Source organism: Zootoca vivipara, chromosome 7 (genome assembly GCF_965207765.1).
Source record: "Zootoca vivipara chromosome 7, rZooViv2.hap1.1, whole genome shotgun sequence".
NCBI classification, from domain to species: Eukaryota; Metazoa; Chordata; class Lepidosauria; order Squamata; family Lacertidae; genus Zootoca; species Zootoca vivipara.
This window is the reverse complement of record NC_142590.1, coordinates 69233245-69258787: the sequence shown is the minus strand read 5'-3', so window position 1 is coordinate 69258787 and position 25543 is coordinate 69233245. Positions and strand designations below refer to the sequence as shown.

The 25543-nt window shown below is 43.6% G+C and overlaps 1 protein-coding gene and 1 long non-coding RNA gene across 19 annotated transcripts in view; one reads left to right on the top strand and one right to left on the bottom strand.

Moving 5' to 3' along the window:
• The window catches only part of EPB41L1 (erythrocyte membrane protein band 4.1 like 1), a 184834-nt gene that overhangs the window by 148435 nt on the left and 10856 nt on the right, over positions 1–25543 (top strand). For 11 of the 18 annotated variants that reach the window (XM_088674559.1, XM_060277260.2, XM_088674555.1 and 8 more), the window contains 7 exons: positions 1234–1331; positions 6564–6739; positions 11220–11368; positions 14824–15015; positions 19432–22287; positions 22905–23012; positions 24223–24609. In XM_088674559.1, the coding sequence (XP_088530685.1) occupies positions 1234–1331; positions 6564–6739; positions 11220–11368; positions 14824–15015; positions 19432–22287; positions 22905–23012; positions 24223–24609 (3966 nt within the window). The remainder of the gene's footprint in view (positions 1–1233; positions 1332–6563; positions 6740–11219; positions 11369–14823; positions 15016–19431; positions 22288–22904; positions 23013–24222; positions 24610–25543) is intronic. The other 7 variants (XM_088674563.1, XM_088674564.1, XM_035121909.3 and 4 more) reach the window with 3 other exon arrangements.
• LOC148685128 (uncharacterized) lies at positions 80–25543 on the bottom strand. The gene is made up of 2 exons (XR_015951139.1): positions 25446–25543; positions 80–280 (listed from the first exon to the last, which is right to left on the bottom strand). It is a non-coding gene; the product is annotated as an uncharacterized LOC148685128 (long non-coding RNA).

Below are 25543 nucleotides of genomic sequence, written 5' to 3'. Positions count from 1 at the left end.
CTGGACATTAGAAACACGGGTTTCCTCATCTGGGTAATGAGTGCTCAGCAGGTCCATAGATTTGGCATTGACATAATGGCCAACAATTATTTATGGCTGCCACTCTTGAGTTCTCTAGCAAAGAAGGGATATGTATTTCACTTTGAAACAAACTTTGGAGAAGCAGGAGAATGAGAAGGATGCTCACCATTTCTGTTTTATTTGAAGCTCAGTGCCAGATGGGAAGATTCTGTCTCTCAGTTTCTTTGCTCACATTTGCCCGAACATGTGAACACTGGGTCTGCGGATGGCAAGCAGGGTTGGCCATTCAAACTCTGCCCCAGAGCCCATTTCCACATGCACTCTAGGTCTCCAGACTTAGCCCGTGTTGAATAGGAAAAGTCTGCTGGGCATTTTAAAACATATGCCCTTGGAATGTTGTTAGAACATCTTTTGCAATCAGGGACCTTTCTTCGTCTCTCATGCCTGGCACAGTGAAAAACTCCAACCACCCATCCTTTGAGTTTTCTGCAGTTTGCAGAGAACCCAGAGAAAGGGAAGGTATCTTTTTGCTGGGTGTCCATGGCAGGAGCAACTGGGGGGTGGGGTGGGAAGGCCAGTCACACTCACAACTGAGTTTGCGGATTCTGGAGTTGGAAAGATCTGTTTTAAGAACATGAGAAAAGTCCTGTTGGATCAGGCCAGGGGTCCCCAAACTAAGGCCCGGGGGCCGGATGCAGCCCAATCGCCTTCTAAATCCGGCCCGCGAACGGTCCGGGAATCAGCATGTTTTTACATGAGTAGAATGTGTCCTTTTATTTAAAATGCATCTCTGGGTTATTTGTGGGGCATAGGAATTCGTTCATATTTTCCCCCCAAAATATAGTCCGGCCCCCCACAAGGTCTGAGGGACAGTGGACCAGCCCCCTGCTGAAAAAGTTTGCTGATCCTTGGATCAGACCAAAGGCCCAGCATCCTGTTCTTAGAGTGGCCAAAAGACACCAAGAACCACATGTTCAAAAACTGAACCCAACCACCAGCCTCACTGGAGGAGAAGCTGACGGTTGATGTCAATTGACCCTGGTGGGAAAACAGGAGACTGACTGTTCAACTGGAGCAGACCTTGATTTCATTTTTGCTGGCACCTACCTTCCTCCCTCCCTCCCTCTCTATCCTTCATTCCCTCAGGGGAGTTGGTAAGGGCTGACTTGATTCTTAGTCATAATGTCTGTTCTTTGTTCCCTGCAATTTCAGTATGAGCAGTTTGAGAGTACCATTGGCTTCAAACTGCCCAACCACCGCTCGGCCAAGAGACTCTGGAAAGTTTGCATTGAGCACCACACGTTCTTCAGGTGAGACCGGGGGGGGGGGGGAATCGTGAAGGCTTTGTCCTCTATAAGGAGGTGCTACAGATAAAATTGAAAGCTTTAAGGATCCTTTCTTGCTCAGTCTAGCCTGTTTCACGGAGTTGTTGTGAAAATAACTTCAGATAAAGATATATTGCCACCCACCTGGAAATCTAAATATGTTTTTGAGCAGGAAGCAACCTGTAGAACAGAGTCCCTGCCAGATATGATCTTTACCGTGGAGGAGTAATTTGTGGATTCCGAGATATGAGTCTCTGGTCTCTTAAAAAAGAAAACCTCAGCCTTGCAGCTTACAGCATGGTTGGTGTTGCCTTATTACCTGACAGAGGGAACAGTGATCTTGTTTCCAGCTGTTGAATACGAAGCATACTGGTAGCTGAGACAGTTTACAGGGTAGGGCAAGATAGAGGGAGAAATAAGCTTTATGTAAGACTTCAACTAGGTTTAGAATTCTCTTGAAGGCAAAAATTATTTTACTGACTTGGTGTTGCTACTTCCCAGATCATGGTTCCACCCAGGCCCCCTCTGTTTGCATGCATTTTTATTCTAGCCCTAGCTATGAATCAAGAAGGGAGAGGTCATGAATTTTACCTGTCCAATGAGACACTGTTCATTTGTATCTTTTCAGTAAATATTCAAAGAGCCAATTCATATGTCATGTTCCGCTGCTGATATGAGCTTTTAACAGCTCATAGGAGCGCATTGTGCTTGGTTTGCGTGCGAAGGAGAGATGCATGCAGTATCTCCGGTCATAAATTCCCACTCACGGGAATGGGTTTCATGTGCTGCTTGTGGAAATTGATCTATGGCATGGTTTGCATTCCTTTCTCCAGTATTAACGCAGCTCAGATAAGTAGATCACTACAATCTGAGCTGTTGAATGTGCATATCATGGGCAGAATTGGGTATCTGGTGCTCAATTCAGCATCTTGATAATCTCAACACCCAGGGTTAAAGGGAGACTTTCAGAGTTCTGCTCAGTAGGATGATCTGGGAAACGAAGCTGTGCCAGGCATGGGCCAACCAGGATATTTAGTAGGCAGGAGTGTGTTTCAGGGCCCTGACAGTTACTTGTTCTGCCTTATGGTTGGGAAAAGAAAATGTATGCGGATCTGCCTTTAATGGTTGAGACTAGCAGAGCTGTTTATGACTCAGTAAGGTACTGTTTCTTAGGCAGCTGTCCATACACATCCTTTACTCCATCTCCAATGGATGGGACATTTGCCAGGCACATTTGAGCTCTATTAAAGGAGCAAAGGCTTTGAGGCAACCTTTCCCCGCTCCTGGCCACACACTTTGCAGGTTTTCTACTTGTCTGCCTCTGAAGCATTTCCTATCTTGACAGACCAATGTTTTATACATCAAGACATAGTCCCAGGTCGTTTACCCTGTACATTTCCTGTGGCACCATTTTCCCCTTTAACATTCACTGCAGAGCGGCTGGCAGAACATCCCTAGATGCATTTAGAAGGTTTGTTTGTTAAGATGAGAACAAAAAGCAAGTAGGGCTGACTATGGGTTTCTTTGTCACATTGCGTGGCTTCCACATAATGCAAGGAAGCCGTCAATTGCATACTGTGCTGCTCACAATCTTCTGAAATTGGGCACATCCACAAAGCCAAAACTTCCTCTTCTTCCAAGGTGGGGTGGGAGAGCACATGAGAAAGAGCATAAGAGAGCTTCAGGGGATAAACCTTCCATGCATCTAGCTGGTACCAAAGCAATACAGGGAAGTGACACAGCTTACGCTAGGATTTGGCAAAGATGCAAGTGCAGGACTTCAGTCTGCAGCTGGCAAGAGCCATTAATCCAAGCCCACAACCAAGAGGCAGAGTCATAAAGTCAACTAGAATCAACAAGACCACTGGGCAAAACTCAAGACAGGAGAAATGGGAACTGAGGGCATGATAAGGGATCAGGAGTATGTTTGCAGAGCAGGGATAGGCTTGTTCTTTTATTCCTGGTTCAGCCCAACTGCACTGCAAGCACTGATGTTGTCTCTGTATCCCCGCCTCTGCTGCACGTGGGCCTGCCATAGTCACAGTCATAGAATCGAGGTGGAAGGAATCCAAGGGTCATCTAGTCCAACCCTCTGCAGCGCAGGATGGTTTTAAAGTTCTTAAAAATATTCCTCCCAAATAAATAAATAATCATTGAGGGCTTCCTACCAATCCTATATTTGCACTAATAGAATAACAGATGTTGTCATAATAACATAGCCTACTAACTGGAGATATTTACCGCAGTGTAAATAAATCTTTCCCCAAAGAGCTGTGTCAGCAGATGGCTGCACACTAAACCAACAAATGTTCCAGCATAAGACCTGTGTGTAGTTATGGCCTTTGCTCCTTGCCTGCTTAGTTATGACTTTGCTCTCCCTAACCTGCCTCTGGCACTCCAGCCAGCCATTAACATCCCAGGGAAGTCTTCGGGGAACGCATGGAAGAGAGAGTTGGCTCGGAAGCTCTTCTTTGTCACGGGTTGACTTTCTGCAGATTGCACTGATTTAGTTAATCCTAAAATATGGGGAAAACCTTAGGCATTGGCAGGCAGAACGTTTTAAAAAATTAGTTAAGGTTATAAAAACCAAGTGCCCCAGAGAGCTGCATGTAGGGCTCTTCAGCTGGCTCATTCACCAAAGCAGAAGAATCGTGACATTCAAGTAGGCTAGAAGGTGATAATGGATGATTTGATTCATATGCCATATACACAACCATTTTATATATATAAAAAAAACCAGTGTGGTGCTGGATTGAGTGCTGGGCTTCGATTGAAAGTTCCAAGGAGGAGGAGGAGGAGGAGGAGGAGGAGGAGGAGGAGGAGGAGGAGGAGGAGGAGGAGAAGGAGAAGGAGAAGGAGAAGGAGAAAGAAGAAGAAGAAGAAGAAGAAGAAGAAGAAGAAGAAGAAGAAGAAGAAGAAGAAGAAGAAGAAGAAGAAGAAGAAGAAGAAGAAGAAGAAGACGACGACTCTGCCCATCTGGCTGGGTTTTCCCAGCCACTTTGGGCAGCTCCCAACAGATTAAAAGTTGAATAAAACGTCAAATATTAAAAACTTCCCTAAACAGGGCTGCCTTCAGATGTCTTCTAAAAGTCAGATAGTTGTTTATTTCCTTGACCTCTGATGGGAGGGTGTTCCACAGGGTGGGTGCCACTACCGAAAAGGCCCTCTGCCTGGTTCCCTGTAACCTCACTTCTCGCAGTGAGGAAACTGCCAGAAGACCCTTGGAGGACCTCAGTGCCCATGCTGAATGATGTGGGTGGAGACACACCTTCAGTTTTACAGGGCCGAGGCTGTTTAGGGCTTTAAAGGCACCAACACTTTGAATTGTGCTTGGAAACGTGCTGGGAGCCAATGTAGGTCTTTCAGGAAGAGTGTTATATGGTCTCGATGGCCTCTCCTAGTCACCAGTCTAGCTGCCTCATTCTGGATTAGTTGTAGTTTCCGGGTCACCTTCACAGGTAGCCCCACGTAGAGCCACCTGGTTACAAAGCTCTCTGATTTGCAGAGGTTGAATGACCATCTATCATGGATGCTTTAACTGAGTTTTCTGCGTTGCAGGGGGTTGGATTGGATGACCCTTGGGGTACCTTCCAGCTCTACAATTCTATGATTCAGACCAGTTAACAACACCCAGCCCAACCTACCTCACAGGGTTGTTGTGTGGAGGAAATGGGATATTCCTTAGTATTGTGAACTCCTTCAAGGAGGGGTGAGATTCAGATGCAATTACTAAATGAAACATATTAAAATAAGACCTGGATGTTTGGCCTGCTACAAACACATTTTGCAGGAATATGCTAGCATTTGTTCAAAAATGTAGTCGCTGTGCTTACCATATTTTCTTTTTCAATAGGCATACTTTATTGTTTTTTAATGCTACTTTCCCCATAAACACATTTGCATGCATATCAAGGGTCATCCCATTGCAGGGTGATGGAGATTAATAATAATAATAATAATAATAATAATAATAATAATAATAATAATAATTTATTATTTATACCCCGCCCATCTGGCCGGGTTCCCCCAGCCACTCTGGGCGGCTTCCAACAAAACATTTGTGATGCCCAACATTTGTGTTTTGTAGTGCCATGAGAAGGTTGCCAATCCAAATCCAAAATTTTATGTATAGTTGTGTGTGTGTCAGCAAGTGAACATTGCAAACAGTTGCTGTGGGGTGGAAGGTACAAGAGATGCCTCGGGCGGGGAAGCACATAGCTTCAAATGTGTAGTGGAGATCTAGGAAACTGAGATAGCATAGCTGCCTTGCCTTGAGACATAAAAGCCATTCTACACTTTACGCAGAAGGACTTGTCAATCTAATGGGGTAGAATTCTGGACTGTAGCAGTTCCAGCGGCAGGAGAGGGGACTCATAAAACTTGCAAATCCAAGAGAAACGTTTAATGTTGCATACTCTCAAACATGTTGGTTTATTATAAGATAGGGAGCCTTTGACATGCAGGGACATTAAATAAATGCAACCTTTCCCTGTATTGTGCAGCACAGTCCAGAAATCTATCACTTGACTCTGCTTAATGTGTAGAATAAATCAAACTGTTTAGCAAGGCAGCATAGAACACAGATACATCAAAGTTTCAGATTGTCACAGTCAAGGGACCTTCAGATCAATCTCACTTGCTGCATCACCAGGGCAAGTAAAATGTTCTTTCTTCAAAATTAGGGCATCAAAGTCCGATTAAACCGTGGTTTGAAGGAGCACATAGCTACATTAATAACTTGCAGAAGGTTGTTCTGGCAAGTAAGAATCACTGTTTATTGATGAATGGTAACCTGCTGACTGGATGAGAACCTTGAAAAATTTTGGTGGGGTGTGCATGCATGATGTCTGCACATGAAGCCACAAATTTCATCTAATGGTATTTGTCCTGGAAAGAGTGATTAAGTAAACCATTACTTGACATTAGATTTCCATGCACAGAATCCTGTATGACAGACAGTGCAACTCACAGCCTTGAGGTTGATTGTAAGCTACCTCTGGCTAAACATATTTAATCAATTTTTCATTTATATTTATTGAATTTGTATACCTCCCTTCATCCAAAGATCTCGGGGCAGTTCACAGCATAAAATCTGCAAACTTTAAGATGTTGTCACTGCTGCCTTTGTATCAGAGCTGGTACTTTGCATCCTATTGCTGAGCGGGCTACTAATCCATTACAGTGTTTTCCCTCCTCCTCCCTCCTCCCCTTCTGCAGGTTAGTGTCCCCGGAGCCTCCCCCAAAGGGCTTCCTAGTCATGGGCTCTAAGTTCCGCTACAGTGGGCGAACACAGGCTCAAACGCGACAGGCCAGCGCCCTGATCGATCGTCCTGCCCCCTACTTCGAGCGCTCCTCCAGCAAACGGTACACCATGTCTCGCAGCCTCGATGGAGGTATGCCCCAAATTGGGGAGGGGGAGGGAGATTGGTTCACTGGTGGGCATGGGAAGGCTAATGTTGAAAGGATGGGGCCATCAACTGGGGAGATGGGTGGTTGTGGGCTAGCGGAGCAAGTTTATTATTCCTTGTTGTTGGGCTCGAGAGCAGTTTTCCCCCCAACAATGGTTCGTAGGAGTCCCTTGGGTGGGTTGCCAGGCTTCCCAAAATGGGGCAAGGATTTTGGCTCCCATGGAGGAGATTATGCTTATCAGTGGCACCCAAACAAGGAGAAAAGTATTGGTCGCCCTTAGTCTGGGGACCATTGCTTTTAAGGAAAAATGTGCAAAAAGCTGCTTGTTATAGCAGAAAAAAATTACTCATATGTAGATACAGATGCACACATGCGCACAACGGCATGATTCACAGGGCTGTATCATGTTATGAACTTAAGAAGGTAGGTAAAGGGAGCAGGTGGCTCTGTGGTCTAAACCAGTGCTCCCCAACCTTTTTTTCGCCGTGAACCAGTCAACGTTTGATAAGTTTACCACGGCCCGCTGAGGGGGGGATGAATCATAGAATCATAGAATCATAGAATCATAGAGTTGGAAGAGACCACAAGGGCCATCCAGTCCAACCCCCTGCCAAGCAGGAAACACCATCAAAGCATTCCTGACAGATGGCTGTCAAGCCTCTGCTTAAAGACCTCCAAAGAAGGAGACTCCACCACACTCCTTGGCAGCAAATTCCACTGCCGAACAGCTCTTACTGTCAGGAAGTTCTTCCTAATGTTTAGGTGGAATTTTCTTTCTTGTAGTTTGAATCCGTTGCTCCGTGTCCGCTTCTCTGGAGCAGCAGAAAACAACCGTTCTCCCTCCTCTATATGACATCCTTTTATATATTTGAACATGGTTATCATATCACCCCTTAACCTTCTCTTCTCCAGGCTAAACATACCCAGCTCCCTAAGCCGTTCCTCATAAGGCATCGTTTCCAGGCCTTTGACCATTTTGGTTGCCCTCTTCTGGACACGTTCCAGCTTATCAGTATCCTTCTTGAACTGTGGTGCCCAGAACTGGACACAATACTCCAGGTGAGGTCTGACCAGAGCAGAATACAGTGGTACTATTACTTCCCTTGATCTAGATGCTATACTCCTATTGATGCAGCCCAGAATTGCATTGGCTTTTTTAGCTGCTGCATCACACTGCTGACTCATGTCAAGTTTGTGGTCAACCAAAACTCCTAGATCCTTTTCACATGTACTGCTCTCAAGCCAGGTGTCTCCCATCCTGTATTTGTGCCTTTCATTTTGTCTGCCCAAGTGTAGTACTTTACATTTCTCCTTGTTAAAATTCATCTTGTTTGCTTTGGCCCAGTTGTCAAATCTGTTAAGGTCATTCTGAAGTGTGATCCTGTCCTCTGGGGTGTTAGCCACCCCTCCCAATTTGGTGTCATCTGCAAACTTGCTCAGGATTCCCTCAAGCCCATCATCCAAGTCATTGATAAAGATGTTGAACAAGACTGGGCCCAAGACAGAACCCTGTGGCACCCCACTAGTCACTACTCTCCAGGATGAGGAGGAGCCATTGATGAGCACCCTTTGGGTTCGGTCAGTAAGCCAGCTACAAATCCACTGAATGGTAGCATTGTCTAGCCCACATTTTACCAGCTTCTTTACAAGAATACCATGGGGCACTTTGTCAAAGGCCTTGCTGAAATCAAGATAGGCTACATCCACAGCGTTCCCTTCATCTACCAGGCTTGTAATTCTGTCAAAAAATGAGATCAGATTAGTCTGACATGACTTATTTTTCAGGAACCCATGCTGACTTTTAGTGATCACAGAGTTTCTTTCTAGGTGCTCACAGACCGTTTGCTTAATGATCTGCTCTAGAATCTTTCCTGGTATTGATGTCAGGCTGACTGGGCGGTAATTGTTTGGGTCCTCTCTTTTCCCCTTTTTGAAAATAGGGACAACATTTGCCCTCCTCCAGTCTGCTGGAACTTCGCCTGTTCTCCAGGAATTTTCAAAGATTATTGCCAGTGGTTCTGAAATCACCTCTGCCAGTTCTTTTAATACTCTTGGATGTTGATTGTTTATATTTTATTTAGTTTGTTTTGATTTAAAAATTTTAATTTGTATTTAAATGTTCATTGGGCGGCCCGGTACCAATTGATCCACGGACCGGTACTGGTCCGTGGCCCAGGGGTTGAGGACCACTGGTCTAAACCACCGAGTTCATTTGTTCGGGGGGGGGGGCTGGATTTCCCTACTTTAGGACTTGTTTAACATAGGGATTCAGCAATGAAGAAGCAAATGAAGAAGCAGATGATTCCATTAGCCCTTTCAGTTTACCTGAGCTGCCGCCTGCAACTTCTGGACACAAGATATTGGGGGTTTTTTGTGAATGCTGGAGAGGTTTTTCTTCCTGTGTTGTTAGAAATATTATGTTCCCCAAGGCAACTCAGCTTCTATTCTTGAAGAAACAGAGAGCAGAAGTGAAAAACTGCCCTAGAAAGGGAATTCTGTGCCATAGAGGATGAGGAACTACAACAATGGAGTGGTCTTGTTCACCACGTTTCTGCCATGTTGCATTACACTATCGTAAACCTAGGTAAAGGTAAAGGGACCCCTGACCATTAGGTCCAGTCGTGACCAACTCTGGGGTTGCGGCGCTCATCTCGCTTTACTGGCTGAAGGAGCCGCCGTACAGCTTCCAGGTCATGTGGGCAGCATGACAAAGCCACTTCGGGCGAACCAGAGCAGCACACGGAAATGCCATTTACCTTCCCGCCGGAGCAGTACCTATTTATCTACTTGCACTTTGACGTGCTTTCGAACTGCTAGGTGGGCAGGAGCAGGGACCGAGCAACGGGAGCTCACCCCATCATGGGGATTCGAACCACCAACCTTCTGATCGGCAAGCCCTAGGCTCTGTGGTTTAACCCACAGCGCCACCCGCATCCCTAAACCTAGAAGCTACTAAAAAAGTGGGTGACAGGAGCTCCATTTAAGATTTTGGTAGGTTGGTAGCAAGATTCTCCACAAGATTTGAAGAACAGCTCTTGGATGTATTAAGATTAGAATGCAAAGAGCAGCACTTTTCAACTGCACTTACTGTGCTTGCTTTATATATATTTTATAGTAACAATAGCAAAGTGATCAACATTGGTTAAGCAGTTGCCCCATTAATTTTAAGCAAAGGGGTTAGCAATGCATTCTTACTTCATGGGGCTAATATATAATAAGTCACTACTGTATGTAGAAACAGTGAGCTGACCAGAGATAGATGCATTCCTGAGGAATAGATCCACAATATGGGAGAGCAGGTGATATACCTCCTCTTCTGCCTTCCATATATAGCACCCTCTATTTTTAATTGCTTTATTAGTTTTAAAAAAGAAAAAAAGTCAACAAACAAAAAACCAAAGGATATACAAATTGCAAAGAGTAAATAAATTTCTTATAACACAGCTTCTGGGGGTCCCAGATTTCTTTTATGTAACACACTTTTCGTTATCATTCCAATCTTACCCATATCTCTATTTTTATAAGACTTTCTGTTTTTCTACAGGGTCATTCTAAGCCTGTCAGAGAATTCACATTTTTACAATGCTCATTAAGATATTTCATATAAATAGCCCATTAATAAATGTTTGGTCTGTATTATCTCTAATTCTTCCTGTCATGTTTGATAATTCTGTAAACTCTAATAATTTTGTCTGCCAATCCACTTTGGTCGGGATGGAATCTCCTTTCCAATTTTTGGCTACGAAAATTGTTGCTGCCACAGTTGCATATAGGAAGATCTTCCTCATATTTTTGGGAATGTCCATACTTGTTATACCCAGTAGAAAGGCTTCGGCGGGTTTTTCAATAGAGAGTTTAAACATCTTTTTGAGCTCATTATATATTATGTCCCCAAATTCCCTTATTTTCCTACAATTCCACCACATGTGTATCATCGTACCCTCTGCCTCTCTAGGTCTCTAACAAATGCTTGACCTGGTTCTGTACATTTTTGCCAACTTTAATGGTGTTAGATACCAACGGTAAAGCATTTTCATGAAGTTCTCTTTCAGGGTGTAACATGCTGTAAACGTCAGGTGGATAGTTCCTCTTTAAATATAGCATAAAGTAAGCCACTTATTATATAGTGTGCTAAGCAAGAGATGGTCAGCCCCAATGCACATGAGTAATGTTTTTTATTTGGGGGTGTGTGTGTCAAGGAATCTCAGGAAAACAAAGATCAAAATAAGACTTGAATCCCAGAGCTGATTTTATGGCAGTGTGAGATCATGAGCCTGGGGCGGGGGGGGTGTCCCCCCCAAGGGAAAGGGGAGTTCTGCACCTTTTTTTAAATATTGAGATTACATTGTTTCTAGTATTAAAAAGCAGGTACAGTAGCATGTGCAGAACAAATCTGCTCTTGCTTTTGGCTGGACTCAATGGGACAAAATAGGGCTCCTCCGTTTCTCTCTCTTTTCTGCACAGAATTCTCTCGCCCAGCTTCAGTCAGCGAGAATCACGATGGAGGGACAGAGTCAGACAGGAGAGACGAAGACAGCAGGTATGGAGGAAGAACGCGGTCCGAGACCGAGGATGAAGAGGTGACCACCCCAACAAAAATCAAGGAGCTGAAGGTACAAAATCTACATTGAGCCTTTGAGAGATCTGCCCCTGAAGGGAGGTTTCTGCCCTATCTCCCCCCTGGCTCCTACTCTTTGAATTAAGGGATGAGTTAAGTGAGGAGCAAACTCTTTTCATCTCAATTCAGAATCGGGCTTTCCAAATCAAGCTGTTCCCCACCCCATGAATGGATGGAGCTTATAGGTCCCTTTCTACCTCTAGCGATCCCTGCCAGCTACATACCCCTTTCACAAGGGTAGCTTTGCTTGGCACGGATAGTGGAAGCAAGGAAGGCTGGCTAATGGCAACAGCCGATATATTTTTAAACTTGAATTCTCAGGGATTTGGGGCTCAGCTCATAATATATGAAATGGGATTTAGTTCATTATCTAACTAATAATAATCTGCCCTTGTGCCCCAGAGATGTGATTTCCTCTGACCTTCTCCACTTCCCAAATTTTCATCAGTAGATTTTTATGGCACACACCATTCCTGGTTTCCTCATTTGCAGAGGAAAAAGGCTACACCATAGAGAGCCCTTTCCAATGCTGGCAACTCCATGCTGAAACCACAGGGCATTACAGATGATGTTTTTTTCTTGGCTCCTGAGTTAAAACCTCAGTATAATGTGTGTTCTATGAGTTCCCTTGACTGACTCTGCTAGTTCCTTCCCTCCCCCTTCTTTTTGCTGCCAGCCGGAACAAGAAACCACCCCAAGGCACAAGCAGGAGGTATTCTCTTTCTGGAATGTCTTAACGCCTCATCAGTGCATCTTAGTGCTCATCCTCTTTTAGACATGCAAACCACACTGATTGTGCCCTTGTTTACTGGGATACAAGATGCATTCAGGCTGGAAGCATCTTTTATTCCACAAGCAGCCCTCCTAGCAAGCAGTAGCCAGGTCATTTCAGCTACTTGCTTCCTAGGAAATCATCCATATTTTAATACCCAACTGACACTTTCCTGTGTTTCCTTAGTATCCCATTGTCTCTCTTTCCATTTTCCGGCCTTGATGTCCTCAGGTAGGAAATAGGTATTTCAGAGGCAGAAATAGTTATGACTAGAATGTACACCACTCAGTGGCAGGTCAGAAGATCTGCATCATTAACTCCCAAGTTGGTGCAGGTTAGGGTAGTTTGACCAAACTGCGGGAGGCAGTGGAAGACAGGAGTGCCTGGCGTGCTATGGTCCATGGGGTCACGAAGAGTCGGACACAACTAAACGACTAAACAACAACAAGGGTAGAACTGAAATTGGAGCTTTCACCTAGTCACCTTGCTAAGCTGCCAATCAGTAGAAAGCAACATAACCAAGTTCCCTTCAGTTTTTTCTTTGGATGGTGAACTTGAGTGCCAATTGATGGGTGAATTAAAAATAAGAGTAAAGCCCTGTCCCAAGCCAGGCTTTTAAAGTATCTTGCACAGGCTGTGAAGAAGAAGGTTAAGCCTCTTTCTTTCCACACAGCTTATTATTTGCAGATTTCTCCTACTATGCAGAGTTATTCCTCAACCTTTTCCCCTTTCAGAGAAGAACTGTAGGGTTTCCATTCAAATTAGCCTGAATCCCATGATGATGGTTTTGGTTGATTTATTTTTAGCAGGCTTGAATCAGGCTCTAGAATCAAAACTGGAAAGCAAACCACAGTCAGAATGAAATGCTGTCACTGCATACTAATGTTGTCATGCTAAAATTTTAGTTTCGCAAGACAGCCAGTGTGTCTCAGCTACTGATTTCCTGCCTGGCCGTCCATCCATCCATCTACACACACCTGATCTTCAGTGCTGGCTATTGTTCCCTTTGTGTCGTTTTACCATCCATTACTTCTGCATGCTCCATATTGCAACCCTTTTATGGTCCTTATTTACAACCTCACCAGTACATGAATGGGGCAAGGGGCAAACTGATTCAGAGATGCTCACACTTCCAGTTCTTAGTTTCTCAGCCTCTAGGGCAGTCATTCCCCAAATGTGTTCTTTAGCATGGCAGAAGAGGACTGCTAGTCTGGTGCAGCATACCAATTGAAGAGTCCTTTTAATTGCTCACTCACAAAGGAGGCTGCATGACTAGCTATTCTTGCCTTGCCTCTTTAAAAGCACAAGATGAGCCCTGCTGGATCAGGTCTAAGGACCTTCTGTTCCACTATCCTGTTCTCACAGTGGCCAGACAGATGCCTGTAGGAATCCCCAAAGCACTCAGTCTCTACTGCAGGCAAAATACTTCCGCTGAATTTCAGCATTGGAGATGGTTTAATCATTCAGTCTCTCCTAGTTCATAGACAGCAGAATTACTCATCCTCAAAAGTTGCATCTCTTCAGCTGCAACTCTTTGCACACTTATCTGGGAGCAAGTGCCATTGAAATCATCGGGGCTTCCTTCCGAGTAGAAATGCATAGAATTGCACTGAATATAAATCACTGTTCTTGGCATGCTTCTTTGTAGTTGGGAGTGACACCCAGAACAGTGACTCAAACAGAAGCACAAGAAGTGCACTCCCAGTTATTTTTAGTCTTAGACACTCAGAACAGAAAACTTTCGGTGTGTGACTCCAATTTTAATTCTGAAGAAAAATGTCCTTTGATTGTAAAAAGTTTGGGAAATGCTGCTCTGCTTTTAAGGGACTTGGAGCTGATGACTGGTTTTTGTGGCATCTCTGTGGAATCTGGAAATACAGGGAGGGGAGGCTATCTTCAGTGCAGAATATCACAGTTAGGAAACAGGACCTAAATTCTTATTTGAGTTGGGCACACATATTTATGGTCTTCCTCTCTTTGAAACAGTTTGCACAATCCAACAGGGTGGAACTTCACTTAACCACAGTAAAAACTTTATAAAAAGAGGATGACTTAGTTGTATAATTCTGGCCCGGAACTCACTTGATTTATACCAAACCTAGAGCCCTGTTTTCATCCTTTTTTTACTATTTGACATAGCCTATATCTGGCTCCTGGTTCAGATTTTAAATCTTCAGCTTTTTCAGTTGCAGACTTGATGTACCTGAGGATACCGAGTGGAAATTACCATTCAAGATTGGAAATAATAGACAGAAACAGATCTGTCTCTTGGCTCCTTAAGCTGTTGACCCTAGAATGACTAACATTCCAATAAAATAAAATCTAGGCCTGTGGGAGTCAAGAAAGAGAATTCTGCTATAGATTACCATAAAGTTTACACAAAAAAGGTTGGCAAATGGAATCTCTTTGACCAGGGTGACTTTTCTTCAAGGAAAACAGGACCATGCTTGATTAAGTTCAGTGGCAGGGCCAGTCTTTTAGCCCTAACTGTCATCCTAAGCTGTGGTTTCATGAAAATTAAAGTCTCCATTGCAGTGGAGATTTCACTTTACAGAGGATACAGCCTCTGAGGTTCTAAACTCAGTGAAGCTTCCACCTCGGAAAAGATCACTCGTCCCACTCATGTTCCTTCCTCTAATCCTCACCTCAGTAGTTACCTTCCCCTCTCCCTCCAAAAGTTTTTAGACAAACCGGAAGATGTTTTGCTAAAGCACCAGGCCAGCATCAACGAGTTGAAGAGGACACTGAAGGAACCTAACAGCAAACTCGTGCACAGGGACCGGGATAGGAGGCTGCCTTCCTCACCTGCCTCTTCCTCGCCCAAACATGAGGATGAGACACCAAGGGGAACCCCAGAGAAGGCCAACGAGGTTTGTTTTGCTCTAATTTTATGAAGGTTTTGTATGTGCACATCAGTGCTATGCAGCTGTTCTATGTGTCTTCGTACTCGATACTTTATCTGCTCACAGCATGACAGAACCAGTCTGATCAGGGGCCATGTGGCATCCATCTCTACTGCATTTGAATTCTCGCCAGCCTTTATGGTTGGGACATGGATCACCCACCACTATGTGGTTTGAGTTTTAGTGTGGTGCTCATTCTGCTTCTTGGTACTTTAAAACAGTGGTTTCTGGGCAAAGGTACAAGCAAATGGAGGCTGAAAGCAGTAGGACCAAATTGATGGAGGCAGACAGGTTTGTCATTCTACGTCTGTCCTGTTTGCACATAAGGTGGGATGGAGGTCTTGCTTCCACATCAAAACAGGGGCATAGATGAGGAGAACTGAGTCCTTCCCCACTTACTTCTCCACACTCCATTGCTCAGAACAATTTTGCTCGCAACTCAGCTCCAATAAAAGGAATGTAAAGCAGTCTAGGAACAAAGGTGCCTGAAGCAAAGGCATATGAGGAAGGCTGCATGCCACTTTCGATAGTAAAATTGGACACCCCATCTGTTCTGTCTGTGAATGTAGTAAACATGGAATAAACAGCCATGAGTGCACCCATCACATCTAGGTAGGCTCATAGTTTGCCGAATATTCCTAGATCAAAGGTTGTGCAATGAGCAAGATCTGTCTGGAACTGAGCTAAAACCTTTATGATGGAAGCAAGGTGGATCTCTTTGTCTTCAGGCGTTATAGGAGATAGAAGTAGAGTTCATTAGGTCGTTGTTATTGTCATTGGCATGGAAACAATGGAAGCTGAAGGATAGGGTGTTTTCATGCTAGAAAAGTTGTCAGGTAAAAGTGGAAGATGAAAGTGAAAACTCTAGGAATGGAGTGTATTCTCCATACTTTATTTACTATCTCTCTGTCACTCATCGTCTCTTCTACTACTACTTATTTCTCTCTCTCTCACTCTCTCTCTCTCTCTCTGCCTCTTTATCTGCCTTGGGGTCTTGGGTTTCCCCTGCTGAAATAGATGTCAGAAGAGGATTCTCCAGAGGATCTGTCATCTGAGCATGGAGCTGCCTTAATCATGGAGTCTTTTACACAGAAAAGCCATGTTTCTTCTCCTGAGGTTATCACCACCCTTCCTTTTTCTCTCTTTCTGTATCTGCTTCTCTTTTTTGTTTCCATTTGCAGTAAGAAAGGTTTAGGCTGCAATCTTTTATACATGCTTACCCACTGTATTCGGTGGGATGTGCTTCTGAATAGGCATGTATAAGATCACACTGTTAATTACAGTTGATCAGCCATATTTAGCAAGGGTCAGTAAATTGGGGATTCATTTGAAATTTATTCAAAACGATGTTATAAAGTTATTCCATCCAAGCTAGTAATTCTTGGTGTGTTAAGGGCAGATATGTGGTTGATTTTGAATATTGCTCTGACGGTGGTATATGTAGACTCTTCAACTGACTATGGGGGTAAAGTTTGTTGAAAGCGTGCCTGAACCTAGCTGGTACTTGAATAGGATAACTGTATGAAAATCAGCTGCAGTGGAAAGTAATATTGATATTGTATTCAGTTCGCAGTTAATGGAGGTGCATGCATATACAGCTTGTAACCTGGGCAATGGTTGTGGCATTTCACAGCCAACAATAAACAACCCAATAGTTGTTCGCACAGGCACCATAGTTGTCAAACCCACTCACTCTGAAAGCTAGTTCCTATCTTAGGATGGATAGCATGCACAGTTCGTGCCAGTACTGAATGTGGTTTCTGGCATAGCTCTCAAGATTACGGAAAAAAAAGTTTGGGCCTTAACTGTATCAGCATGGCCCAGGACCAAGTTACAGAGAAGTGCCTTCTAGTGGACAGTGAGAGAGAAGATAAGTCAGAGAAACTATATTATGGAGAGACAATCAATCCAACTTGAGTATGGGTGCTTAGTTTTCCTCGGGGCATGGCAACAAAGGCAGATGCCATGCAGCATAATAGTTGGTTTCCAAGAGAGGGAAAACCTCTTCAGCCCAAGGGGCTGCATTTTCTTTTTGGCAACCTTCCTGAGTGGTGAGGCTAGAACCAAAGGCAGGCAGAACAATGAATGTGAGTTTTCCCTTTGTACAGCAGAGTACAGTAGATTGTATGATTGTAGTGTATGAAGCACTGTGCATATAATGTATGTCATCAGATTCACTACAAGATCTCTAATTGGTTAGGGTCACCCATGTGACCATTCCAGGAAGCATTGCCTTCACTCTGAATCCATTTTTGTTTCTCCCTTTTGACATAAGCACATAGGCAAATCTAATAGTTCACAAGGTGTTGGTTTGATCCCTGATTTGCTAGGATCACTCTAGGAAAGAAAAGGAAGCTCTAACCAAGCTGCAATGTCCCTACAAAGGATAGAGGGAAAAATGCCAGCTTCAGAAAAAGATGACCATTTAAGACTTTTTAAGGACATGCTTCTGGTTGCTTTGAAAATACTATTTTGATGTTGAAATGAGTGAACATTTGTCACAGCACTAGTTATTAGGAGACTCAGCAATGATAGAAATGGAAATGATGTTTTACATTTGAGTTTTCTTGAAGATATATTTAATGGGACAAGGCAAATAGAGTTACATGTTGTTTTTATTCCCATCAGTGCAGTTGACACAAATTTTTCTATAGCAAGGTTTGAACATACAGCTGTAAATGATTGGTACTTCATTCTGTGCATACATTCAGACCTGCACGACTGTTTGCTCCATAATTGCCTTCCATTATTGAAGAGTACTGAGGTGTAATTAGCCTCTCAGACTGACTCATGGCACTGTATCACAATGGAGCGCATGGCACTGGAGCAAATCAACGCTGCCTCCACCAGATCAGAAGCAGGAAAACTCTGTTGCAATGCATTCTTCCAATCTTTGGGGAAATCACTAGTAACATCTCCAACCACAATTAAGATATTTAACTAGCCGACAATGGGCTGCTGTATGTCTAGGGCTTAACATCATCATCATCATTATTTTATATATATAAAAGACCCCAGCACATAATTCCAGGGACGCAACCTACCTCTTTGTCCCACCCCTCCTGCCACCATTTCAGCAATATGTGCGCTATCTTCCTGCTTTCTTCTACAGTGATGACTGAACATTCAATGGGAGATGGGCTTGGATAACACACATGACATAAAAAGCAAATCACTACATAGCATCATACACAGTGTTTAAGTAGTTTGGTACTGCTGTGCTATGTGGTACACAAAATACTAGGTTTTCTTTTCCCTGCCTCCTACACTTTGCTGTACTGCCTTTTAAAGCAGTTTGCATAACAGTTTCTGCCATTTACTTTCTTAGCAGTGCCTTCCTAGTTCTAGCCCTCTAATCTAGGCATCCCCAAACTGCGGCCCTCCAGATGTTTTGGCCTACAACTCCCATGATCCCTAGCTAAGAGGACCAGTGGTCAGGGATGATGGGAATTGTAGTCCAAAACATCTGGAGGGCCGAAGTTTGGGGATGCCTACTCTAATCTGTTTTTTAAAAAAAATGGAATTGGACTTGAGTTCATATTAACTGGGGCACTGGACCAAAATCGTTGCATCTACTCAAGTTTGTCCAGAGCACTGGAATACCATGTGAAGGAACAAAAGTGTCTCAACCCATTTCACTTGCTTTCTCAGTGCAGAGAACCTGTGGATGCTTCTGGAGCCTAGCAAAACAGGGTGCAACAGGATCTTCACTCTGTAGTCTTGCTCTTGACTATAGGCTAAAGGGATTCCTCCCATTCCCATCATGAAATATGTTTATCATTCTTGCACACAGACATACCGAGATATGAAAGATCTGGATGAATTTCATTGTGGAAATTTAGGCACCAAAGGGAAAGTCTCATTACAGTAACTTGACTTGCCAACTTACAAAGTGATTTAGTTAGATGTGAATATAACTATGCTTGAGTTTGTTGTTTAGGTATGCAGATAATTAACATGTGGTTAATTTAAATCAAAGTTTGAATACTGTTTTAAAGCTTACATTATAATTCTGATTTGATCACGAGACCTTGAATTTCAAAACCATCAATTGAGCAGTGAGAATCACACATAGCTGACTAAGTAGCTCATGATTTGTGTAAACTTTTGGCACCAGACGTTTGCAAATGGGAAGGGAGAAATACTGTCTGTTAAAATCCAGCTCTCAGCCCCAGTCTCAGAACTGTGCTTTTGAGATTTCAGCATGCATTCAGTCAATAACAAACACCTCCTTAAAGGTATCTACCTCCAGGTTGTTTCTTTAGCAGTAATACAGTTTAGTGACTACAAGGATGTTGGCAAGACTCTTGCTGCATGTTAATAATGAGGTGTTCAGGAAATTTATGTTTAATGCTAACTCTTCTTGCTCCAATTGCAATGCAGGGTTCAGAGCATTGGGTATTTATAGAAAGAGAAACTTCTGGGCTGGAAGAGCTAGCACTAAAACAAATAGTTGAGACCCAGAAAGAAGAGGCGCATGCAGGTCCTTCAGAGAAGCATCCAGATTTGGATCTAACAAAAGTGACCACTGCTGTGAGGGAACTCAAAGCAGCAGCAAAGCGAGAAGAGGAAGCAAGAGAGGAAGGCAGAGCACGTATTCGGGAAAAAGCCAAAATGATAGCCAGCCCAGAAGATTTTGAATCGTTATGGGATTATGATGATGTGTACGAGAGAGATAACAGGAAACACTCTTCTGAGACAGATGGACAATCTACTGAGGAGACAGATGAGCAGAAGGATAAAATGGAGACGGTGGTGATAGCCTCCACTCACCCTGAGGAGGCAGAACAGAAAGACCAAAAAGAGGCAGTGGTGGTAGCTTCCACTAAACTTGAGGAGAAAGGAGAACAGAAAGACAAAATGGAAGCCGCAGTGGTAGCTTCTACCACTCTTGAGCAGCCACCTCGCCACCTCCAAGGACCAACAGAAAGGAGTACCATACCTGAAGGTTTCCAAGTTGAAGAAGGACAAATACATGCCTCAGAATCTCCAAACAAACAAAGCAGAACTATAATACAAGAACACAGGACTACTTTGACTCTGTCAGACAAAGAGGTGTTCAGAATTACCTCAGATTCTGAGACTGTTAGAACTAAGGTGAAGATGGTATCTTCTGCTGCAGAAAGGATAATCTATTTGGGGTCTGAAGAAACTGATGAAAAAGATGGTGATAAGATCAATACAGTACCTGCCAGAGAAAAGCCCGGCTCATCTGAAGGCAGGCAGGAAAACCAGACAGAGTCATTAGATGAAAAAGAGAAGAGCCCCAGTTTTGCACCAGCTTCAGGTGCAACAGAGATCAAGGAAGACGATGAGTTCCAATCCAGGTCATCCACATACGGGGGAGGACAATCGGAGCTCAGTAAAGCAATTATAAAATCAGATTTGATTGACAAAGTTGCAGAGAATGGTAAAAAGATACATACCGCAGAGTCATGTGCTTATGAGAAAGAAGAGCATTCATCAACTCCAGAGAAAAAAGCTTCGGTGGAACCAACTGATTATGGAACAAAAGATTACAGAGAATTCAATGCACATCTTTCTATAGAAGAATTCAGCCAAAGCGTTTTCCATTTATCGATGCCACAGCCAAAATCTGGGTCCCCAACAAAAGAAACAGCAGCTTATCTCTCCTGTGGGCAAGAACAGGGAGCAGATGAAACTCACAGTATTCTTCAAGAATGTGGAGAAGAATCTGACAAGAAGGAAGCTGATACTGCCATGGAAAAAGTAGGTTTGACATTCAGAACTTCAGAAACTCAAAGAGAAATTAATAAATTAGAAGAAACTGAAACTTCTCAAATATTCCTTCAAATGGAAGCCATAGAGATTACGAAATCCACCCTGGGTTTCTCACTACAGCATCTTTCCTGTACTACAGAAATTTCAGATGAAGAGCAGAGTAAACCACAGGATGCAAAACCAGGAGAATTGCCCCAGGATGAAACCCCTGATTCAAGCCAGCCTCCCCATGACAAATTATCTGAAGTTCAAAGTAAATGCACCACATCAGAAATCTCTTCTAAGGACAAACACCCTGAATTGGAAGAGTTGGCTAAAGAGGATGACCATGAATTGGAAGTTGTAGATAAACAGAGACTCCAAGAACTGGAAGATGCAGCCAATGCCAACCATATTGAAGTGAAGCAGATGATGAAAAATAAGCCTACTCTGTCTGAAGAGTCAACTAAAAATGAGCCATCAACTTTGGATAAACTCTCAGAATTGAAAGAGACGGCTCAGGGTGCTCCCTCTGAGGCTGAAGAGTTAGATACAGATGTATTGGATAAGTTGGCTAAAGATAAAGAATTGGATAGCCACGTAAAAGTAGAAGTGGTGACTAAGGATAAAATCAAAGACTTGAAAGGCTCAGCTTTGGATGAACTCTATGAAATGGAAGAGGTAGCCAAAGATAATCTCAAAGAAACAGAGGGTGTAACTCTAGACTTGGAAGAGTTGACTAGGGATAAATTCTCCAACTTGAAACAGCCACCCAGGGATGACATTTTATCCCAGGCTGGCCCTCCTGGTTCTAAACCTCCAGAATCAAGAGACACATTCCAGGATAAATCTTCTTTGGAAGACGGAACTGAAGCCACCCATACCGTCTCTCCTAAGATTGGGCCAGCAAAAAGGAGCAAAGAATGTCCGCATCCTTATCGTGCTGTAGCACAGGAAAGGGAAGAACTGCACACTGTTATCAAGGAAGGGAAGCCAGGTCTAGAGCCACTGAATCACATGGCATTTAGCACAGATACAACTACTCCACTTCAAAAACATCAAGATATAGCAGCACCTGTAGAGAACCATGGGGGTTTATTTCAGTATAGAAATGAGATGGACCAAGAAGTCTCCGTAGCTTCTAAAATCCGGATGTTTGAACAAGGTGAAGTATATAGCCCACTTTTTGGTGAGCAACATGCAACTCCAAAGGGGTTGTACGAGAGTTTCACTGGCGATGAGACACCAAAGGATCCATCAAGGATGCAGATAGAGCTACAAACAGGTATATTTTTAGAGAACAGCTGTGCAGATGTTGAGTTGGCCTCAGGCACTTTGGATGGCAAAGCCCTGGATGTGAACTACCTAGCTGTTGTACAAGGAGCAAGTGAGGGAGAACCATCCCAGTCTTCATCTTGGAAGGAAGATATTTCTGTCGGGTCAGAGCAAGAACCGGAAGAGGATGTTGAGCTGGCTTCTCCTGATTCTGGCTGTGAAATCACTTTGGCCGAAGCTGTGGTAACCTCTCAAATGAACTGTCCCACTGGAAAGTTCATAAAGCATGTTGTGTGACTTGCCTTTATGCACCATGTGCCATGGCTTCTAACATGGTCGTTGACCGAGAGCCGCTACTTGCATCCCCTGTCCTGTGTGTGTGTGTGACCTGGCTCAGTTGCTGAATGCAAACTTGCTGGCCCAGGCAGTTCATCAGCTTTTGGATTGTTCTCTCTGTGTGTGTATGTGCGTGAGAGAGAGAGAGAAAGAGAGAGAACTCCTGGAGGTTTGGCTAACTTGGAGAGTGCCAGCTGCTAACTCAAATCCAAGCAAAATGTGTTTTGTGAATGGAATCGTGCAGTGGTAGGGTGGGAAAGGGTGATACGCTGAGAGCTTTGAATCTCTCCCATACCTCCACGCACACACCTAGCAGCAACATTCTCACGCTTCCAGCTTCTTCCCTCTTGCATCTCTTAATTTTGATATCCCTTTTTTTGCTTGGCTTGTGAGCCCCCCCTCCCCCCTCCTGCCTTTGGCAAGCTAGTGGCTGGCTGACAAAAATAGCTTCCCACTGCTCCAACCAAGGCATTAGCTGAGTTCCTTTCTGCTCTTTTAAGACTAACCCCTTTTCTCTAATCTAGAGCAAATTTCAAGAACCAGCTTGGGAAGAAAAGGATTTGTCAGGCCCATCAGTAAAAGCCTCCCCGAAAGAAGAGGGTTTAATGGCTGCTCCTCCAGTGGCCCCTCAGGTCTCAATGATGTTTTACTAACTGCTTGCTTTTGTGGTGTAAAACCTCACCCTAGAGAGCCGTGTGCCACCTCCTCCTTCCCCAGTTTACTGAGCTCCTATATATATTTATTTATATATATACACACATATATATACGCTCCTCTTCTGTTTGCTTTATCTTTTCTCATACCTCTCAACATACCAGAAACCTGGACAAAACAAGGCATTAAGTAGTAGGACATCATAGCATCTAAATTAAAGAATAGCATTTACTTCCTGGGGGACAGTCCAAACCCTACTGGTGTCATGAGGAGAATCTCCATTGACTACAGTTAACTTTTGTCTCAATCCCTAACAAGTGACAATTCTCTGTGAATGAATAATACAAGGTGTTTCAATACGGTGCAGGAATATAGGCCAGATTGGGGGTGGAATTTCCACATTGATGCAGTTGAGAGGTATGTGTAGCTTTTGGGGGAGCTAGGGGAACGGTGTCCTTTTGTTCTGATTTTTCTTGTCAATTACACTGATTAAAAATCTACCCTGGAAAAGTTCACACTTTTAACAGGTTTCCTCTGGTGGCATAATCAGTCCAGAGATGCGAGTTCTCACAACACACGCCTTTTTGCAGACACTGCAATATTTCAGGATACCACCGAATCGTTCCTTGCGCGCTTTTTAAAAGGAGCCTTACAAAGCGAAGTGAGGTATATACAGTGGCAGAAAATAACAAATGACCTTCTCAGTGAAATTGACAAACGTTCTTGCTTCTCCTGCAATATGTGCAGCCGATTTGCCTTAACCTTTTGTCTTTCCCCCCCACATCCAAACTTTTCTACTCTCTGCCTCCACTTTTCTGTCCTCCTGCTTCCCCCAATGGTCAGTGAGAGTCTGAACTTCTTTATTAATGTCGTAACATCATCTCCTCTTTTTGCACACACCTGCTTTTGCCACAAGTACCACTCATCTATTTGGGATTAATATTTCAAACGTCATTGTTTTATTTCCTTCTTGCCGTTTTGGAGGTAAAATCAGAAACCCTTTTCCCTTCTCCCTGCAGAGTTTTTTGCTGTGAGAAGTTTTGGTTTTCATGCTTGGGATGTGCTTGATACCCTTTCTATGATTCTTCCTCTCTCCCCCTCCACCCCAAACCATTGGGCCCTGATGGCTGTAACCTGCCATTCCGCACTTACAGCCATAGCTTCTTTCCTCCCTTTTGTCTCATTCAGAGAGCGGGATTGAGGGAGGGCGCAGAGGAGAAATCTAAGCCACCTCGGCACAGGGCCCCCGAAAGTGACACTGGGGACGAGGAGCAAGACCAGGAGAGAGACTCAGTCTTCCTTAAAGACAACCACTTGGCCATCGAGCGCAAGTGCTCAAGCATCACGGTCAGCTCAACTTCCAGCCTTGAGGCTGAGGTGGACTTCACAGTCATTGGCGACTACCACAGTGCCGCCTTCGAAGACTTCTCCCGGAGTTTGCCTGAGCTTGACAAGGAAAAGAGTGAGGGAGAAGCAGAGGGCGTGATTTCTTCTGAGGAATCGGACAAACCAGCTCCCATGCAGGAAGATGTTGCCAAGGAAGGGGACAAGGTTCCCCAAGTAATCCCAGAAGAGGTACAAAAGGAAGCCATGGTGCACAGCTAAATCTTAGTGTCCTCATTTGCAGTGTTGTCTGTTTTTGGCATTTGCATTGCTAGATGGACTGTCTGTCTCACACCTGTTTGGAGAAGCACGTCTATTTCCAAACAGCGTCTTTTTGCTTTTGTTTTTTTTCTTCAAAAAACTAGAATATTTTATCTACCTTCATGAATGTTGCTGTCACGTTTGCATGTCTTTTGACACCCAAGTGCATGTTTGTTTTGTTAAGTGTGTCCTTTTGTATCTCCTAACCCGTGAAGTTACCATCATACCTTTAACCCCCCACTGTATTTGCCTGGCTATTCCACCATAGCAAGTTTCTATGTTGCATGAATCAACAAATAACATTTGTATTGAAGACCTTTATGTATAATGATGTGAATACTGATGAGCTGAATAGTTTCTAGGAAGGTAGCTGAGGTAAATGACTATAGTTTATTCTGGTTCTTTTTAAGTCAGATTCGGTGCAGTGGGGAAATGGTTATAGGAAGAATAGTTAAAGTAACTGTCTCCAGACTGAAAAAAAATAGAAGTGAAAAGAAAACAGAAGAAATGCTGGGGAAAGCAATACTGTCTGTGGGAATATACAGTTAAGCCAAATGTCCTATAAATTTGCTTCACCGAATGTCCTATATTTGCACGAGCAAATGTATTTATGTGCATCTACTCCTTCCAATGTAATTGTTTGTTTGAACTGCAGGGATTTGCATTAAAATGCAAAGTTCTAAATTCATCTCCCCACCCCTTTTACTGTAAGTTACAGCAGTTATCATCTTACTTTGCCAGATTGAATTTTAATTACATTCTCTTACCTTTACTGGAGTCCTCTACAACATCCTTGAGCTTCATATTTTCAGCCAGTTCTCTCTGCTGTTTGAAAACTGCACTTGCTCTTTGCAGTAGAAGAACG